This window comes from Hylobates moloch, unplaced genomic scaffold (assembly GCF_009828535.3).
Source record: "Hylobates moloch isolate HMO894 unplaced genomic scaffold, HMol_V3 SCAFFOLD_23, whole genome shotgun sequence".
Classification (NCBI taxonomy): domain Eukaryota; kingdom Metazoa; phylum Chordata; class Mammalia; order Primates; family Hylobatidae; genus Hylobates; species Hylobates moloch.
In genome coordinates, this window is record NW_026652298.1 from 40,122,476 (window position 1) to 40,138,501 (window position 16,026).

General features: G+C 49.4%; 1 protein-coding gene across 3 annotated transcripts; it reads right to left on the reverse strand.

Moving 5' to 3' along the window:
- Positions 1-1,330: 1,330 nt before the first annotated feature.
- Positions 1,331-15,900, reverse strand: RNPS1 (RNA binding protein with serine rich domain 1). Of its 3 annotated transcripts, none has more exons than XM_032145087.2 (8): positions 15,746-15,888; positions 12,360-12,547; positions 11,963-12,118; positions 10,887-11,078; positions 10,532-10,634; positions 10,070-10,223; positions 3,485-3,626; positions 1,331-2,279 (listed from the first exon to the last, which is right to left on the reverse strand). In XM_032145087.2, exons 2-8 carry the CDS (start codon positions 12,428-12,430, stop codon positions 2,180-2,182), a joined length of 918 nt encoding a protein of 305 aa, XP_032000978.1. In that variant the 5' UTR covers positions 12,431-12,547; positions 15,746-15,888; the 3' UTR covers positions 1,331-2,179. The 3 variants fall into 3 exon arrangements, with proteins under 3 accessions (XP_032000978.1, XP_032000979.1, XP_032000982.1); XM_032145088.2 differs by lacking the exon at positions 15,746-15,888 and adding an exon at positions 15,354-15,578; XM_032145091.2 differs by lacking the exon at positions 12,360-12,547 and having other exon boundaries at positions 15,746-15,900.
- Positions 15,901-16,026: the final 126 nt, after the last annotated feature.

Genomic DNA, 16,026 nt, shown 5'->3' on the forward strand with positions numbered 1-16,026 from the left:
CTGGCCTACAGGGAGGCGCAGGCCCACTGCTAAAGCAGCCACGACCAGCTCAGCGCCAAGGCAGGCTCTTCTACAGCGCGGGACACTGTAGGCAGGAGGCTGCCGGTGTTCGTGACCGCGAGCTCTAGGCCGGACCCAGCTACTGCAGCATCGGCGCTGGAAAGGCGATCAAAGCACTGAGCCCCACCGGGAGGGCCGTCAGGGAGGCCAGGGGCTGCCTGGGGTGAGCCCAGCCTCCTGCCCCTTTGGGAACAGGATCAGAGCTGCAGGTTTAGTCACCGAAATGAAGGTGGGGGCAGCAGAACCGGGCGGTAATAACAGGCCACCCGCCTTGCTCAGCACAAGGGCAAGTGCACAAAGGCCGCACCGCAGTGGCACCTTTTTATTTGCAGAGAAATGCCGAAGGGTAAGAATACAGTCTATTCCCGCTGGGCCATAAGCAGCAGCTCGGGAGTGGGCCTTTGTACTGTCTGGTGTAGGGTCTTGGTCCGACCACTGGGAGCACTGGGCAGTAAGGTCCCAGCAGTGTTGGGTGGTCTCAACTTTTGTTCTCATCGTAAGCATTTCCAATTCTTGTGTCCCAAACCAATTTTTGAGGTGGAAAAATGGCCACTTAACGGAGGAGGAAGCAAGCCTGGCATGGCGACACACACCTGTAACCCCAGTGACTCAGGACCAGCTGGGCAACATACCAACACCTTGTTGCTACAAAAAATTTTTAAAAATTAGCCCCTGCTGCTGGGCGCGGTGGCTCATACCTACAATCCCAGCACTTTGGGGGGCCGAGGTGGGCAAATCACGAGGTCAGGAGTTCGAGACCACCCAGGCCAATATGGTGAAACCCCGTCTCTACTAGAAATACAAAAAATTAGCTGGGCATGGTGGCAGGCGCCTGTAATTCCAGCTACTCAGGAGGCTGAGGCAGGAAAATCACTTGAACCCAGGAGGCGGAGGTTGTAGTGAGCCGATATTGCGCCACTGCACTCAAACCCAGGCAACAGAGACTCTGTCTCAAAAAAAAAAAAAAAAAAAATTAGCTCCTGCTACTCTGGAGACTGAAGCAAGAGTTGGAGGCTGTAGTCAGCTATGATCGCGCCATGGTACATACTCCAGCCTGGGTGACAGAGCGAGAGTCTGTCTGAAAACACACACACATTCCGAGGTGGCGATAAAACCATCTCCTATTTGTCCACTATAGGAGCAACCTGGTACCCAAAGCACAGAAACCCTAGGTTCTCCCAGCTGAAAGCATGGAGGTGCCACTGTGGATAGTGAGGAACAGAAAGTTACTAGGGGTGAGGGGACAGTGAGAAGGCAGTGAACCCAGTACTAGATTTGCATTCCAATCTTGGGTTTATTCAACACAATTCTTCCACTCTACACAACAAAGTACCAACACAATGCCATCTAAAATGCTACAAAGGTATAAAACTCAAAAAGAAATTTTATAGTACTGACTGTACAATAAAAGCAAAAAGGAAAAAAAAAAGAAAAGCAATGTACATGTTGCCAAGATAACCTGAAAGACCACCATGAAGGGCAGGCACAACCATGGCTGCGTGATGACCCCACAGAGCTGGCTCTCAACTCACTCGCCAATTTCAGAGTAGAGTGGGGGGGTGGGGTGTGTGCGTCGGTGCACCGACAGACAGAACCATGCGCAGCAACTACCATGGGTGAGAACATCTTTGGGGGTGTGTGACCCTTGAAGTCGGAAGAGGCCTCGAGAGGCTGGGCCTAACAGGGTTGGCAGCTGCACTAAAGCCTGGGGCGGCTCCCTTTCCAAAAGGACACTGCCCAGCGACAGCAAGGGCACAGCCTGGCCACCATCCCAGGTCATCAGGGAAGGGAAAAGTGTGTTCCCAGGTAAGCAGGGTCAAACCACCCCCAAGAGCCTCACTTGTCCCTGATGGCTCTGCCACTGAACTGACTCTTAGAAATTGGAAACGGGTGAGCTTTCTAGCCAGAAAACCGGAGGGAATCTTGACAGCCACACAGCATCCAAACCAACAGCACTTCTGCAGCCAGAGCCAGGCTGGCAGAGGGGTGCTGATTGCTGCCTGCAAATCCTGCCCGAGTAAAGGGTTTGCTTTCCTACTGATCCTCCTTTGGCTAGAAAAGTGACAAAACTGAGCTGGGTGGGGTATAAGTTACAGGGGCGAGAGCTTCAGCGGCCTGTTTATCGGGACGAGTTGGAGCTGGAGCGGCTCCTGTGGCGGCGGCGGCCCGGGGAGCGTGATCTCCGGCGCACGGGGGACCTGCGCCTCGGGGAGCGGGACCTGCAAGAAGAGGAGAAACCACATCAGAGTAGCTCAGGCTGTAGGGGCAAGCTAGCTTCTGTCTGGGCAGTTCCCCATAGTTTTACTTTTTTGAGACGGAATATCAATCACTCTGTCTCCAGGCCAGAGTGCGGTGGCGCGATCTCGGCTCACTGCAAGCTCCGCCTCCCGGGTTTATGCCATTCTCCTGCCTCAGCCTCCCGAGTAACTGGGACTACAGGTGCCCGCCACCATGCACGGCTAATTTTTTTTTTTTTTTAGTAGAGATGGGGTTTCACTGTGTTAGCCAGGATGGTCTCAATCTCCTGACCTCGTGATCCGCCCGCCTCGACCTCCCAAAGTGCTGGGATTACAGGCGATTGCCACCACGCGTGGCAAAGTTTTACTTTTTTTTGAGAAGGAGTCTCACTCTGTTGCCCAGGCTGGAGTGCAGTGGCGTGATCGTGGCTCACTGTAAGCTCTGCCTCCCGGGTTCACGCCATTCTCCTGCCTCAGCCTCCCGAGTAGCTGGGACTACAGGCACCTGCCACCACACCCGGCTAAGTTTTTGTATTTTTAGTAGAGACAGGGTTTCACTGTGTTAGCCAGGGTGGTCTCGATCTCCTGACCTCGTGATCTGCCCGCCTCAGCCTCCCAAAGTGATTATAGGCTTGAGCCACCATGCCCGGCAGAAGTTTTACTTTTTAATACTAGAAGTTGGGACAGGTCCCACCTGATGGACCTGCCCTGAGCTCTTGGGAACGGGTGCTTGTGAGACCCAAGGCAGAAGCCCAGGCTTTCCTCCTCTTCCCCAAAGGCTGAAAGCACAGCTCATCACTGGCAAGGGAAGGCCGAACTGTGGCTTCTGCCGAGGGATCACCACCCCCACTCCACAACTCTTCTGACCCCCAACTTCTCCCTCTCCTAGTTCTTGTTAGCTCAGAAAAAAGTGGGCCTGCACCTGGGCTCACAGGTCTAGTGGTCTCCTAGGAAGGCCACTGCCCAGACTCATAAAGCTGTGTTGGTGCAACTCTAGGGCATCTCCTGCCTGTGGCCTACTGCAGCTGTGGCCCTCCTGCTCTCCTCATGAGCTCTGAAGGGCTCCTGCTCTCTGCCAGCCCACACAGCAGTGGAAGGCAGGCAGGGCTGAATAAAGGGTCTGAAAGTCACTGTGGTCATATGAGGTTTGTGACCTGATCAGTCCACTGAAACTACAAATTGTTTACCTTCTCCTCATCCGTGGGGGAGACCTGCGCCACATGGGTGGCGGTGGCAACATTCTCCTGGGAGGGCTGAATCTCCTGGGGGGTGGCCTAGGCCAGGGGGCCAGCACGGCAGTGGCAGTGATCTCCTGGCCGTCAATTTGTCCTGTTGAAAAAGAGAGCAAGTCATAAAATATCTAACAAGCATCTACCCTATACAATGCATGCCACAGTGAAAGAGACAGGCCTGGGGGGACAATGACAATGTAAGATAATCACAGAAACAGGGCCGGGCATGGCGGCTCACTCCTGTAATCCCAGCACTTTGGGAAGCTGAGGCGGGCGGATCACGAGGTCAGGAGATTGAGACCATCCTGGCTAACATGGTGAAACTGTCTCTACTAAAAAGACAATAAATAGGCTGGGTGTGGTGGTGGGTGCCTGTAGTCCCAGCTACTTGGGAGGTTGAGGCTGCAGTGAGCGGAGATCGTGCCACTGCACTCCAGCCTGGGTAACAAGAGCGAAACTCCGTCTCAAAAAAAAAAAAAAAAGATAATCACAGAAATCATATCATGACTAATGTTTCATGAGGAAAAGAGGGGCATGGAAACTAACAGGAGATACCAATCTCCACGTGTCGAGGCAGCCTCCCAGGTCAAGAGTCATCATCCAAGTCAAGAGCTAAAGAATGTGCTGGAGGCCAGATGCGGAGGCTCATGCCTGTAATCCCAGCACTTTGGGAAGCCAAGCAGGCGGATCACAATGTCAGGAGTTAGAGACCAGCCTGGCTAATATGGTGAAACCCCATCTCTACTAAAAATGCAAAAATTAGCCGGGCACAGTGGCGTGTGCCTGTAATCGCAGCTACTCGGGAGCTGAGGCAAAAGAATCTCTTGCACCCAGGAGGAGGAGGTTGCAGTGAGGTGACATCATGCCACGGCACTCTAACCTGGGCAACAACTGAGACTCGATCTCAAGAAAAAAAAGAAAAAAAAAAAAGAATGTGCTGGAATCCACTAGGTGGAAGAGAAGGGCTATGCTGGGCCCTGTGCTAGAAGGATCCAAAGCACTGGTGAGAGAAGGTAGCATCTAGAGCGAGTGACAGGCAAACAGAAGGCCCCAGGGTCAGGGTGGGACCTCCTGGCAGGGCCATGCAGGTAGTATCTGCATTTGCGTTTCCTTCTCCAACCAAGGGAAGCTGGGTCTGGGGCTAAGAGAAGTTCTCTTAGGAGGGCTCTGCAGCACTGAGAGGGGCCTGAATCAACATCAAATGATTTGGCAGGGAAAGGGAAGGATTCAGGGACAGCTGGGAAGTAAAACTGCCAGAGCTTGGTGATGGATGGGATGGGGGTGGTGACGGATGAGCTTCCATTGACGGAGAGGTGGGGCTCTGGTGGGAAGCTGCATGAAGGAAGTTTCAGGAGATGCCAAGGACTTTGTTTGGAAACAAGCAGTCTCAGAGAGGTGGCTCTGCATGTGGATGGCACTGAAACACACCCCATGTGCATGAAGCGAGGAGAGGCAGTGTGGGATGTGGGCTCCAGGGAGAGAGGAAAGGAAATAGAGGTGCAAACCCAGGAACCCCAGGGGAGCATGCACCCCAACCTCAAGAATTGTCTGGTAGCTGGGGATACCCGGAGCCCAAGCACAGCCCCTTCTGTGCCCTAAGGGGTAAAGGGCTCTTTTGTTTTCTCAACTCCTACCTTCAAGGGATATGGGGACTAACTCCGGCATGTGGCTATGTATTCAGAACATACTTAAGAGGTTTAACTTCAGTAAACTCAGCCTAAGTTAGCCCAAATGAGGGATTTCTCAGCACTGACTCTACAGTAATGAAGAAAAATCCATCTTCTGTGTAGCTGCCAGTAAAGGCCAACCCCTTCTCATCTCCTCTGTGGACAGCGTGGACTCACTCCCTTCAAAGACAGTAGGGGGGACACACACACAAAAATCCTACCAGAATCTTAAGAAAAGTTGGAATGTCTATAATCACACCCACCCAGAAGGTACCCGGGTCTCCTGGGTTTTTAGCTCAGCAAGTGCTCAGCCTGTCAAACAGCAGATAATCAGCAGACTCCAAAGCAAAGGTGTGACTTACAAGGCCAACAGCTGATGTGAGGGCACAGAGCTCCTAACTCATTTCAGGACTTAGGTAACTTGTAAGAAAAGTTAGCCAAATACAAAGGAAACTTTCCTAATGCCTGAACGGCAATTATTGAAAAAAAACAGTTAAGCTACTTATACAGTTTGTTAACAGGGCCTCAGACGATGGAAAGTTCTGGGACACGCACACTCCACTCCCCACCAGGCCTGGCAGCCCAGACAGCACTGCGGGCTGTGTTCTCAGCGCCAGCTGCCTCAGTCACAGCAGCAGGGAGTGGAGCAGAGACGACTCCACATTCCTCAAAATGCTGACTTGAGGACAAAATGCCACCCAAAACTATTCACAAGGGTCCATGTGCTTTTAAAACCATTCTGCCAAATACAAATAGCTATAAATGTCATAAGTGGTTATGAGATACAACTGTTTGAGAAATAAACTGTATAAATTCAGTAAATCCAGTCACTCAGCAAAATAAAACTAAAAATGCTGAAATACTGGGAAACTTCTGGTTCTCAGAAATGATTACAGGAAATATTCCCATATAAAAAGCCAAATGTAAGAAACCTGAATTTGATCCTTAAGCTTTTAACAGATTGGAAACTCCCTAAAATGTTAATCTACGCATATTTGCTAATTTTTTCCCCAAGAATAGTGTTCCTTTAAACTGGAGCTACAAAAAAAAGGTGTTCCTAAAACATCTTTTCAGTAATCACACACCCACTAAGAACTGGAATCCATGCCGGGCGCGTTGGCTCACGCCTGTAATCCCAGCACTTTGGGAGGTCGAGGCGGGAGGATCACCTGAGGTCAGCAGTTTGAGACAGGCCTGGCCAACATGGTGAAACCCCATCTCTACTAAAAACACAAATATGAGCCAGGCGTGGTGGCGGGAGCCTGTAATCCCAGCTACTTGGGGAGGCTGAGGCAGAAGAATTGCTTGAACCCAGGAGGTGGAAGTTGCGGTGAGCCAAAATCATGCCACTGCACTCCAGCGTGGGCAACAGAGCAAGACTGTCTCAAAAAAAGGTGTGGGAGGTTGATCGTAAAGAAAATTCTGTATGTAAACATGCTGGCTAAAGTTAAAGGGGTATCATCCAGTTTTTCTGTAAATTAAGCATTAAAATTACATTTAGGCCGGGTGCGGTGGCTCATGCCCGTAATCCCAGCTCTTTAGGAGGCCAATGTGCAGGTGGATCACCTGAGGTCAGGAGTTGAAGACCAACCTGGACAACATGGTGAAACCATGTGTCTACTAAAAATACAAAAATTAGCTGGATATAGTGGAGGGTGCCTGTAATCCCAGCTACTTGGCAGGCTAAGGCAGGAGAATTGCTTGAACCCAGGAGGCGGAGGTTGCAGTGAGCCAAAATTGCACCATTGTACTCCGGCCTGGGAAACAAGAGCAGAAAAAACAGTCTCAAAAAAGGATTGGGTTTAACATTTAGCTTTGTTAGGGCTGTATTTGTATAAATGTTAGTGATATGTGTCCCAAAATCACGTAAAACTCCTACAATTGCAATATATCCTAGTTTACATTATCAGTAATAATTATAATTGTTATGTTAAATTATTGTGTGCCACAGAGGTAACAAATTTCCTCGTCAATTGTGTCTTTAACTATGGCTGCCCTAAAACCTTTCTGTCATTCATAAACAATTGTTGTCTTGTTTTAATCCTCTTTAGAAGGTGGTTTTATAATCAGCTATAGAGTTCTAACAGGTGCTCTTAAATACAGGTTTCTAATAACTTTGCAGATTGTGACATCAGAATAAAGGAAAAACATTCAGGACTCTTAAAGAACTAAAATAAGGCCGGGCGCGGTGGCTCACGCCTGTAATCCCAGCACTTTGGGAGGCTGAGGCAGGCGGATCACGAGGTCAGGAGATTGAGACCATCCCGGCTAACAGGGTGAAACCCCGTCTCTACTAAAAATACAAAAAAATTAGCCGGGCGTGTTGGCGGGCGCCTGTAGTCCCAGCTACTCGTGAGGCGGAGTCAGGAGAATGGCGTGAACCCGGGAGGCGGAGCTTGCAGTGAGCCGAGATTGTGCCATTGCACTCCAGCCCAGGTGACAGAGCGAGACTCTGTCTCAACAACAATAACAAAAAAAGAGAGGGAAAGTGTTCATTAGTATCAAGCAGGGCAGAAGTTTACTGCATAAAATGAACTAATAGAACACTAAAGTAATCTTTTTAACTTTTTGCTTAAAATATTCCTAATCCTTTTACTTTTCAAAGTCAAAAAAAAGTTTCAAGCTATTAACAGCTTTCAACAATTAAGTTTACTCCTAGGAACAAAACTTGAACATATTTGTTTCTCTCTACCTAATTTCTTCAGAATTTGGAAACTGTGTGTGTGTGTGCATTCTTTTTTTGTTTTTTTGAGACCTAGACTCACTTTGTTGCCCAGACTGGAGTGCAGTGGCGTAATCTTGGCTCGTTGCAATCCCTGCCTCCTAGGTTCAAGCAATTCTCCTGCCTCAGCCTCCCGAGTAGCTGGGACCACAGGTGTGTGCCACCATGCCCGGCTAATTTTTGTATTTTTATTAGAAATGGGGTTTCACCATGTTGGCCATGCTGGTCTCAAACTCCTGACCTCAGGTGATCCATCTTGCCCAGTCTATTTGTACGTATTCTTAGTTCATGGCAAGATAGTTATTTGCATAAGTGCAATAAAAATCTGTACTCTTTTGTAACAGAACACAAAGAAAAAACTGGCCTCCTGTTTTGTGTACACAGTCCCTGTACAGGGTTTCTAATCTGTGGGAAAACATGTTACTTTCTAAGGGACAAAAACCTCAAGTTATCCTGGAACCTCAAGAGGAGAGGATTTCACCCAACTCATAGGTATTTAATTGTACATATCCATGGCTGGGCTTGGGTTTAAAAAGGTATTATCTCAGATTCCTTGTATGGAACGAAGTTCCATACAAGCCCATTTAAAAGGCCTACAGAAAAAATTATGATTCTTGCTCCACTGCATACAAATAATTAAGCCAAGTATAATAAAGCAAACCAGTCCTATTTGTCTTTTAATAAAAATGGGAAGCTAAAAAAAAAATTGTTGGCCGGGCACGGTGGCTCACGCCTGTAATCCCAGCACTCTGGGAGGCCGAGGTGGGCGGATCACAAGGTCAGGAGATCGAGACCATCCTGGCTAACACGGTGAAACCCCGTGCCTACTAAAAACACAAAAAATTAGCTGGGCGTGGTGGCAGGCGCCTGTAGTCAGTCCCAGCTACTTGGGGGGCTGAGGCAGGAGAATGACGTGAACCCAGTAGGCGGAGCTTGCAGTGGGCAGAGATGGTGCTACTGTACTCCAGACTCTGTCGCAAAAAAAAAAAAAAAAAAAAAAAAAAAAAAAAAAAATGGTTTCAGAAACTATAGTACACTCATACTGTTTTCAACTTTTTCCTTTTTCTTTTCCTTTTTCCTAATTGGAAATCACTGAACTCTAAGCTGTGCTTTCCTCAAGCCCTGTAAACTGAAGACTAAACTTCAGAAGAAAACAGCAGCAACCTATTTGTATGTGTTGCTGTTCCATACTATTATGTTTCAGCAGGTGCTGCCTCTAGGCCCCCAAAACGGAAAGTCCTATTGGGAACAAATCGACCTCTTCCACTCCAGCGCTGTGTTCGGTGCCCCATGATGACAACCCTCTCTCAGCAGGAAGCAGCCAGAAAGATTACAATGCTCTATCTCCCTACAATTCTCGTGATTAATAAATAAATATACATGCATGATAAAAAGCATGAGCAAATTGACAGTGGGGATTGTGGCAGGCCAGGTCTCACTAACGCAGGCCTCCGTAACAAGTGTTTTAGTACTGTCTGAGTAGTTAAATATTAAAAGCCAAGGCCCTTATACAAAGGCTGGGATATAAGAAAAGCCCACCAAGAGTTCAGCTTAGGCCTTTCCTGGGCCTTAAAACATAACAAAATAACGAAGAATACGTCAGGACCCATTTAGGATTAAGCCAGTTTTATTGGGAAGAAAACTCCCCAAACCTCTGTGATTTAGCAGAAGACAAAGTAAGGGTAATTACCCCAGCACTTACAGCCATTTAAATTAGGTAAATTTACTGAGGCTCCACGGCAAGGTCTTCAAGACTCAATCCTCAGTTAATAGATTAAAAGAAGTTAATAACTAATGTCTTCAGATAAATGTACACATACGTATAGACATATAGCTTAAAAAGCATATAAGCTCTGAAAAACTTCCTAATTTTAAGTTGGTCTGGCAATAATTTCCAGGCCTTTTCCCTGCAACTGGTTGCAGAAATAAAAACTCTACCTACTCAGTTAATGTGCATCCTGTTATTGGGCCATGAGAAATAGCAGCCCAAACCTCAGTTTGGTCCAGGAACTGCACCCCAGCCTGGTCAGCAAGTGTGAAACTCCGTCTCAAACGAACAAAAAGAAGTGCAGCCCAGCTGGAAATCCGTTTGAAAGCCCCTAGCGGTGGCAGGTCTTTGAGAGGTCAGGGGTGTGTGGCAGGGTCACCCACCTCCATCCATGTGCTTCAGCGCCTTCTCAGCTTCATCTGGATTCTCAAACTCTACGTATGCATAGCCTTTGGACAGATGGGGATGCATCCTTTCCACGGGCATGTCAATCATTTTAATTTTCCCATAGGTGGAAAATATCTCCATGATGTGATCCTAGAGGGAAAGAAGGGTCACCTGAACGCCCAGCTACCAGTCAGTCACGTCAGACACAGAGAGTTCACCACATCGTGACTAAAACCTCAGCAGGGTAAAACATTCCACCTGATGAGTACCAGTGTTGTTCTGGGATAAATCTCCTAGACACATGTATTAATGGTCCACCAAGAGGAACTCATCAATGCTTTACTCAAACCACGTGCCACCACCCCAGTCCTCCAAAAGGCTACGTTCTAAGTTCACCTGCAGGCACAGGCCTGCTTGTCCACACCCCACTGCCCACGGGAGAGATCCATGATCCTCACCTTTGTCACATTCCTGGTGAGTCTCCCAATGTGCACTTTGGTGGGCTTAGGAGATGGGCTCCGCCTCTTCCTCTCCTTTTCATCTCTTTTAGGTGGTTTGGATCTGATTGAGAAAACGAAACACCAGAAACAATTTCTGTCAAGTCAAAATGTACTAGACGCCTTTCGAGTAAGCTCTTATCTGCGTGTGTGACAGTTTTCATAGGGAAGACTTTCCTGCTAGTTCATGTACATTATTCCTGTCTCAGACATCCTATTAAACAGAAAGACTCCTTGTGGGTCCCTTTTATAACCTCAATGGTAAATCTGTAGCCCCGAGCTTGTAAACTTTAGTTCCCAGGCGCAGGGCACTCACTTGGAGCGGGAGCGCCTCCTGTTGTCGTGTCTGCGCCGAGAAGGACTTGGAGAGCCAGAAGAGCTGCTAGAGCTGGAGCTGCGGGAGGTGCTGGAGCTTCCTGAGCGGCTGGATGCTGAGGAAGAGCTGGAGCCACTGCTTGAGCCAGTGCTGGTGCTGGAGCCTGAGCTGGAAGTCGAGCTGGACCGAGACCTGAGGGCAAGATGAGGGGTCACAACCACCACACAACAAGTCTCACAGTACAGACGCCTCCTCCAATTCTGTTGTGCTCCCCCCAGGAGAAAGCTGCTGTTCGGGTGCCTCCAGGCCTCACTGCTTTCCCCAGTGGGGAAAACATCACCCCCCAATCCCCCAGCAAGTCACAGCCCTAGGTGTCACATTGTGTGTGGGACAGGACAGAGGTGACGGGCTGCCTTCTACCCATAGAGAAGCCTTTCCTGCTGGGAGGCAAAGGACTCTGGCAGAAGTCAGAACTGCCAACTCAGGCTGGGAAGGCAGCTGCTGGCTGATGCTGACCCAGGCTAGGTTGATTTTTTCTTCTGAGACAGGGTCTGCCACCCAGGCTGGAGTGCAGTGGCATGATCTCCGCACACTGCAGCTTCAACCCCCTGGAATGAAGCCATCCTCCTGACTCAGCCTCCCGAGTAGCTGGGAGTACAGGCGTGTACCACCACACCTGGCTAGTTTTGTTTATTTTCCTCAAACTCCTGGGCTCAAGCCATCCTCTTGCCTCAGCCCTCCCAAGTAGCTGGGACTACAGATGCATGCCACCACGCTCAGCTAATTTTACAAATTAGTCTTTTTTTTTTTTTTTGTAGAGACCAGCTCTTGTTTTGTTGTCCAGACTGGTCTTGAACTCCACGCCTCAAGCAATCTTCCTGCCTCGGCCTCCCAAAGTGCTGGGATTACAGGCATGAGCCACTGTACCTGGCCAGTCTGCCATAAATTAGGATCTCTACTAACAATCAGAGGATGTGTTTTCTTTGTTAATAATCAAGAAAACCAAGCCATCTGTGGGGAGTGGGGGTGTGGCTGTGGCACAGGTCCTCTCCAGGCTCCAGGCCAGCCCGCCCCACCTGGTACTGCTGCTACCACTGGAAGCGCTGCGCCTCTTTCGGGTTTTGTCCCTGCCGCGATCCTTCTCACTCGACTCCTTGGTGGCCCCTTTATCTTTTGAGCGATCCTTGGACTTCTCATCTGAGCGGTCTTTGCGTTTGGTAGGTGAAGGAGCCCTGGATGGTGAGGAAGAGTGTGAGATTGCGTGCTCCTCTGACCAAACCCAAACAGCACAACCCAAAACAGGGGATCAGCATCAGCAGGGCCACAGAGACCTGAGGTGACCACAGAGCAAAGTGGTCTGTGGCTCAGAACACTCACAGTAGAATGCAGAACATTCTCAACTTTCCCCTTTCTGCGGGTCCCTAGCAGTAAGCACCCCCAAGTAGCACTAGAAAAATCTTACAGAAGGATTACCTAGTGCTGGACTTTTTATTATTTTCTTTGACTCCTAGCAAGCTCTTCTTTTTCACTCCTGATAAATCCATTCTCCCCTTCTGAGGTGTTCAAAGCAGCAATGGCGGCCTCACTTATCTGAACTCTCACTTCTAATTTGATTCTGAGAAACGATCCCTAATCGATTGCAATTTACGCCAAAGAGCAGCCTAATAACAAGATAAAAGGGTTTAAAGAGTGAACGAATTGGCAAGGCAACAAGTCTACTTTGCAGTCAAAAGCTGAGCACACAAAAAGGCAGCAAGGGAGCATGGTAAGCAGTGAGTGTCCACACAATTAGGAACACATAGGGACAGTCCCCATGTGCTCATGGAGGCGTCTCTACCCCACACAGGAGGCACAGGCACAACTGTCACCCCAGCTTATCTTTTTCTTAAAAAAACGGAGATGGTGGAGACCATCACTGTTATTTTACAGGCTGAACAATTCAGTTTTCACCCACAAGTTTGATGAGCCCCTGCAGTCCTTTCAAAATGCCACAGCACCACATTCACATGCAGAACAGAGAAAAACCTAACTCAAGGGTGGTCTCCAGATAGGATTAGATCTCCTGTTTTACTGCAATTTCCCTTTAGGATACAGTGGATGTGACTGGAAGCAAAAATCATTTCAAAAGTGACTGGTACCAGCATCAAAACACTTAATACCCAAAAGCACGCAGATGAAATGTACCATATGAACATCTAAAAAGCAGTAGAAGAATCATTTTAAAAAGCAGTTATTGCACTGTACTTTAATAATATGCATATTGAGTGCAGGGGAAGATACATGCAAGTCTGCAATTTACTTTGAAAGAAAAAATAAGATTGATGGGTGGCTAGATACACCATACAGCAAATATAGCAGAAACGTAACTTATAGACTCTTAACCTCTGATTTTTTTTTTTTTTTTTTTGAGATGGAGTCTTGCTCTGTCACCCAGGCTGGAGTGCAGTGGCGCAATCTTGGCTCACTGCAACCTCCGCCTCCTGGGTTCAAGCATTTCTTCTGTGTCAGCCTCCCGAGTAGCTGGGACTACAGGTGTGTGCCACCACGCCTAGCTAATTTTTGTATTTTCAGTACAGACAGGGTTTCACTATCTTGACCAGGCTGGTCTCCAACTCCTGACCTCGTGATCTGCCAACCTCGGCCTCCCGAAAGTGCTGGGATTACAGGCGTGAGCCACCAGAACTGGCCCTTGAGTGGTCTTTATGTGAGTATTAACCATATAATTCGACCTTCCTGTGTTTTTTAACATTTTTCAAAAATAAGATGGAGAAAAAAAGTAGGCATTGAAATTGCGTGAGAGACTGCCTGCCACGTAAGAGTTTAGCAAAACGCCTGGACTGTAGAATGTGCTCAAATCATGGTAAGAAATTACTCAAAAACAAATTACGAATTAGTTATGGGCCCTATTTTCCAGGGACCTCTGCCTTCAGTATTTCCAGTAAGGCTCTGCACAAGCTGCAGGAGTTGTTAAGTGAAGCTCTCAGGAATTGAGTCTGAGCTACTTCTGTCTCACCTTCTCCAAGAGCCAGCTGGTAAGGAGGACACAGCACACCAATGTGGTCCTGGTTTCCCTGTGCAGTGCATGCCAGGGGTGCTTCAAAATGCTGCTGAAAACATGTTCTGACCCAAGAAAGAAAAGCACCTGGCTTTGAACAGTCAAATGAGAGCCAGGGAGGGCCGAACACCACCTTTGCTGCTCTTGTCCAGGGATCTCATGTTTTGCTTTAGAACAGTAAGGTTCTGCAGACACCCAGTAGATAGTGCCTCGACACTATTGGTGTCCTCAGACAATCAGTGAGTATCATTCAGAGTATAATTCAGAGTCTGGAGCCAGAGGGCCTGGGTTTGATTTGAGGTTTTACTGTGTAATTTTAGACAAGTCACTTATCCTTTCTCAAGTTTCTCATCATCAATATGGTGACAATTACAGTTCCAACCTTATAGTTACCCAGGGCATTAATTAAAGACTCGATAAATGTTAGGAGCAAGAGTTGTATCTCCACGTCCGGAGGCTCCTTCCCCCACAGACATTTGTCTCCAAAGTTACATGTAATTTCTGAACTCCCAGCAGGGTTCCTGCACCCACCCGCCTTAGGATCACCCGCAGCAGCACTGTCCAATAGAAACAGTGTGAGGAGCCACAAGCATCACCTGAAATTCCTTAGTAACCAAGTCACAAAAATGGGTGAAATTAATTGTTAACATTTGACACATACAAAATATTATCTTTCCAACATATAATCAACATAAAAATCTAATAAAGGTTTACTTTTTTTTCATAGTCTTCCTAGAGTGGAGGTCACACCCGCAGATTCCAGCCCCACCCCGCAGAACTAAAGATCTGCCCGAATGTACTTTGTGAAGTCAAACACCACCAGTTATTCTTAAGCACTCCAAACACTGAGAACCACTGAGTAAGCAGACGCCTTGCTGGGCGCGGTCGAGTGCTAGAAAGCAAAAGTTGAGGTTCTCTGTTCACCCAAGTTCAGGTACCGGTTCAGGACCTCGGGTACCTCCCCCATCCTCCGGAAAGGTGCGCGTCCAACAGCCAGAGAGAGGAGAGAACAATTAGTTAAATCTCGAGGAGACGGCGTTCCGGCACAAATCTTCAAAGCACCTTCCCCATTTAAAAGTACATTTCAGGCACAGTTCATGCGGAATCAAGACAAAAAGGCTACTCCACGTTTCTCCTCCACCAACCTTAACCTTCCCGTATCCACCCCTCTGGGGCAACCCATCAAACTGAGCTCGGCCAGCGTGCTCGGTCCATAGTGGGCCGTATCCCCACGGCCTAGCGCCGATAACTGCACACGGGAGTCCGAGAAACGTTCGCGGAGAACACGTTTGAATTAATGACTCCGAAGCGGGGATCGGCCGACCTTCCACCGCATCCCACAAAGAAACTCCGCGCCCGCCGACACCGGCCCGACAGGCCGACCTCGCCGCTCCCCGTCCGCGTTCACTCACAACTCCCCAGTCCAGGCGCCGGGCCGCGAGCGCTTCCAGGGCAGGGCCTGGCGTTGGGGGCTTGGGTCTCCGGCCCGGCGGGAGGGCCCCAAGGGCGGAGGCCGCGCGCCCCGCTGGTCTGAGTCCCGCGGGCCTGGCTGGGCCACCACCAAGCGTACGAAGCAGAGGCGCCCTTCCGTCCGCAGCGGTCCGGACCACTTCCGGGCCACGGCCTCGACACCTCCCACTCCGCCCGCCCCGGGCCACACTCTTTCTTCTCAGAGCCCGCACCGCGCTGCCAGGCCACCGCCGCACTGCGGGGCTGAGGAGTGGACCGGCTTCACGATGCGTCCTGCCGGGCCTGACGGGCAGCCCCCGAAACACGGATGCGGTCGGATTCCGCCCCAACTTACATCTTCCCGCCGCCACCACCTCCTCCTGCTTTCCTCAGCCGCCGAGGCCGGCGCCGCTCTGATGTCAGAGTCGAGGAGCGGGAAGTCGCCGCCGCCCGGCGCGCAGCGATGACGTAAACGTCTGGCCCAATGGGCGCCAGCGGGGAAACGTTAGAGTCAAGGCAGTTTGTGGGAGCCGCGTTGGGGACGTTCAAGGTGTCTGCTCGCCGTTAAAGTCCCTGGGACTGACGGGGCTGGTTGCACGCTTCCTGGAGCGGGCACATGGGTAGCCTGCTGAGCCT

What these genes read in the sequence shown, in the direction of transcription:
- RNPS1 (XM_032145087.2), bottom strand. Translation starts at nt 12,430, where the DNA reads ATGGATTTATCAGGAGTGAAAAAGAAGAGCTTGCTAGGAGTCAAAGAA. An exon ending in AGGAGGCGCTCCCGCTCCAA is followed by an intron (nt 10,635 to 10,886) that starts GTGAGTGCCCTG and finishes TTTCTCAATCAG; the next exon opens with ATCCAAACCACCTAAAAGAG. An exon ending in TCACCAGGAATGTGACAAAG is followed by an intron (nt 10,224 to 10,531) that starts GTGAGGATCATG and finishes CTTTCCCTCTAG; the next exon opens with GATCACATCATGGAGATATT.